Source organism: Colletotrichum tamarilloi (assembly GCF_030869305.1).
Source record: "Colletotrichum tamarilloi strain Tom-12 chromosome Unknown Scaffold_131.1, whole genome shotgun sequence".
NCBI lineage: Eukaryota > Fungi > Ascomycota > Sordariomycetes > Glomerellales > Glomerellaceae > Colletotrichum > Colletotrichum tamarilloi.
In genome coordinates, this window is record NW_026849514.1 from 1 (window position 1) to 3,960 (window position 3,960).

Genomic DNA, 3,960 nt, shown 5'->3' on the forward strand with positions numbered 1-3,960 from the left:
TCCTCGAGAGCCTGACGAAGCTGATCTTCGGTATATTGAGGCATTATATATAGAAGAAGACATGTGCAAAAGATGAGCCCATTTGGACGCGAATTGAAAATGTTGTGATAAAAGGAGGTTGGGGGTGGGCATTGGGTTGTGGTGGATTTTCGCGTTTTTGTGGGTGCCAGAAACAGGGGGGTGCCAGGAAGTGGGTATGTTGACTTAGCTGTCCACCTTCATGAGGCTATCCTTGTTAACTATGAATTGACGTAGGCACAGGCTCATGACGGTTGAGAGTTAATCACTTGCGACGTATGAGCCCAGGTCTGTTTCCGGGGGTTTCCTCAAAAAGGAATTGGGTGCTCGTATGGTTAGTCCTGACTTGTCTCAGTAAAGATACCGACTCGACAAGTTCAGTATGTCCGATCTCCACTAGCCTGCGCCCCATTTCAAATTTCCACCGCACGTCGACCTGGGCAATGTACCTATGTTTCCGTTTTTGGTGCCTCAGACGAGTGCTTGGTAGGTCGAAGTTTGAACAATCCTGTACCGCCTCTCAGCAACTCCCTTTCACCTTGTTCCACGAAAAGCAGGATGCTCAAGAAGCGATCAAATGCTACACTATCCTTTATTAGATACTTCAGAAATGAATTACAAACCGACAATTTTCTGCTTCTTCCCGTATATGTGTTTTTGGATATATTACTACTGCAACGCACAACCTGACCTGAGTTTGCGAGATACACAAAAACCATTTTGATTGAGGAATCAACAAGATTGAGTTATTGAGCATGAACAAGATTTTATCATCATGTATCTGATCTTCCAAACCTAGGGTTTGGTCAAGAGTATATCACTGTTCCACATAAGCCGCATCACAACGTTGCTCACAGTCTGCTACAAATATTCGGACAAAGACCATGAGAAAACTTGTCTCGACTTATATTCTATAGTCATCGTTTGTGTACCTTGACACCACCCAATCCCAGATTCCTAACTCAGAAGTCTTCGGGGCATTGGGCGTGTTTATCAATCAGAAGTCTCCGCTTTATTTATTTTATGGAGGCCTGGTGAGTAGCCAGCTTGTTTCAAAACGCTTGACACACGGGTTGCCTCAACTCTATATCCAGATTTCATCACCACGGGAAAGAGGTAACTTTCCAGGCAATCTATGCGCTCATATAAGGCTTTTACTGGTAACTCACACTCACATATTCTGAGTAACCAGTCACCCCAATCTAAGACACCATGCACTGGGTACTGGTGATGAGTCTTGGCACATCTTTTCAATCGACGCCGGGGTGGAAAGCCAGAAAGGCTCAAGCTCATTATCAGTGTTTCTAGACTTGACCTTGCGACTCCTCAGTGCCAAGTTGACGAAAGATGAATGGTATGAATACTCGTCAATTACCTACTTGTGGTGACCCCGTTTAGGCTTCCATCGATCTCGCGCTGAAGCACATATAGATTCACCCTCCGTCACCACCCGCCATTTTACTTTCATGAAGTCCCTGTTACCACAGACTTATCAATACTCGGAGTAGAGCAGGCAGAAACTCAAGTAGAGTGATGCCCAGAGATCTACAATTCTTACGTGTCTAGATGGAACATCGTATCCCATAGGTTTGGGATAGAAGGTCCGTAGTCTGTTGTCTTGATAGGAAATGGTGTACGTGTAACTATGAATACGCCCAATCTCTGACGCAGGATATAGGGGCAGATACAAGGGAGACGGGTGGCCAAACCTCTTGTATGAGAGCGTGTGGAATCTCGAAAGGTCATCTGATGTGTGGGGAGATGCGACGGAATCTGAGCAGAATGACAGCCCAATCCAGATAGAACTTTATCTCGTAGCTGAAATATGAGCAGATGGAACACGTTGCTTCACGCGGCTAGAGTCTGAGTAAGCTCGTGAGGGATCAGTTGTCAATTTCCACATTCCTCACATGTCACATCTGCGAAATGAGAAAACTAAGGTGGGTTGGGAGGCGACCAAAAAAACCGGGCTCTTGTTTCTTTTCTTTACTGGTGAAGGCTGCAATCGATCTTGCAGCCCAAACACAACGTCCTGCAAAAGCAGGCTGCGGAACGGGCAGGGACTACGGAATTAAGGCAGGCTGAAAGGGAGGGGAGGGGGCAAATGGAGGGGGGGGGGGGGGGATAAAGCATTCGAAGTGAGACGTCTTACCGAATAATTTCTTCTCTCTGGACGATTGCATCTGTCTCGGATCGATAACCATCAATCACAACGGCCATTGAGTCCGAACGAGCATGGTAGCGCACTCTCAGGGGTGCTCGACGTCTGCTGTCGCTGAGTCAGGTCGGCTTGAGCTAACGGGGAATCGTGAGCTTGTCATAAGTCACATCCCAGTGACAGCTGCTGGATCGGGTGGCCGGTGATGCAGGTATATTATACCGGGAGACATGAAATTCCGGCTCCTGCATTGTCATTTGTGCGTTGCATGTAGCGTTCACGCCACCCTCCCGGGGAGGGGTTCCGGGCATGCAGTATGCACGCCCCAAGCTTCGAGTCGGGTCTCCCCGTCTCCCCTCCCCCCGTCTGCTAGCTCGCAGCCTCTCCATACGTATTTGAGAGTATGTTACCTCTTCTTTTGACATGAGAAATGATGGGAAGCGAGCTGCAAGCCACACCCGAGAATGTCTGGGGGACCTTCGGATCTTCCGTCATTAGAAAAGTATCCAGAGACCATTCTCGATTGCCCAGGCATACCCATCACACACTGACAGTTTTCCACGGGCTCCCGGACAGATCTCGGATCTGGGAGTTCTTGCTTATCATTTATGACTGAAGGTGTATCGGTTATGTGGCGTACAATCTGCGATACTTTAGAAACTCTCTTCATGACCTGGAATTTGATGCACCGCTGGGAGATATTTCAATTAGCCGAGTTTCTTTGATTAAATCCGACCGATCATCATCAGCATGCCATAAAACCAAGAAATCGCATGGAATGTGGCCTGTACAGGCTGTGGCGTGAATTTATGTTGGTGCGGCAGTGCAATGAACATTGTGAACAACAGAAGTGACGTCCGATTACTCAACCCGCTGAAAAGTACGTCCGTATCATCGGCCATCATATTTGTGGCAGAGTCCGAATGCAAGTTTGCTCAAATTGCTCGAGTGAAGATATTCGCATTTGCGTACGGCCGAAAGCATGTAGGACCCATGGGAATGCCTCGGCGCGTAGAGTCCTCGCTAATTCAGCCTTGAGTGATATCCCATGGATTGAAAGAGGGGTATGTTCTCCTCAAAGTCCTGGTGCACACGGGTCTGGACCTGCAGTCCAAAGTCTATCAAGTTGTCTAGTCGGCCGAGGGCCACATCATCCTGTTCGAATGGCCGCTTCACCGCTTTCTGGCTTCCCTGTCTCTTGGTGCCCGAGCTGATTCATGCGATGCTCTTATGACCCCTTCTGCTGGCAGCATCGCCATTTCGCGACACTAAAATGCCCCGGCTGCATGCACCCTTTGTTCAGTTTCTTTGTTCTCATGCTTCTACAGCTGGCTGTGCAGTCCACTGTGTAGCAATAGGGGTGGGCCCACAACTTGTCGCGTGCGGCACAGCACGTAGTAGGGCCTTCGCCCGGCCGTTTTCTTCACCAATTACTGTGGCTCACAACAGGGTTACTTTCTATTCCTCATAGGGCATGTTCATGGGCAGTATGAGGATGGCGGCATATGCTCACGTTTCATACCACTGACATTACCCACCTTCTGCGAGGCATCTGGTTCCTACTGCTATGATGTTATCGCAGTCGGCGTTTGGAGACTTGGCTGGAATAAGGTTTTTAAAGTTACAACCAACATGATTAACCCGAAAAATTGTAGTTCAGCTGCGCAATTGTGAGTATTTCTCAAAACCCTTAAAGAGCATATTATCGATACGCGTTCTGGGGATTGTTAACCTCCAGATTGGTATACACTTATCAATCGTTTCTTACAAAACCCAACGCTTGC

The 3,960-nt window shown here is 48.1% G+C and overlaps 1 protein-coding gene across 1 annotated transcript; it reads right to left on the reverse strand.

Annotated features, from left to right (window-relative positions):
- Positions 1-2,582: 2,582 nt before the first annotated feature.
- On the reverse strand, positions 2,583-2,846 carry CTAM01_14684 (uncharacterized protein; the record flags this gene model as incomplete). The annotated part of the gene is made up of 1 exon (XM_060530683.1): positions 2,583-2,846. The coding sequence occupies one exon, from the start codon at positions 2,844-2,846 to the stop codon at positions 2,583-2,585; it is 264 nt and encodes an 87-aa protein (XP_060374705.1).
- Positions 2,847-3,960: the final 1,114 nt, after the last annotated feature.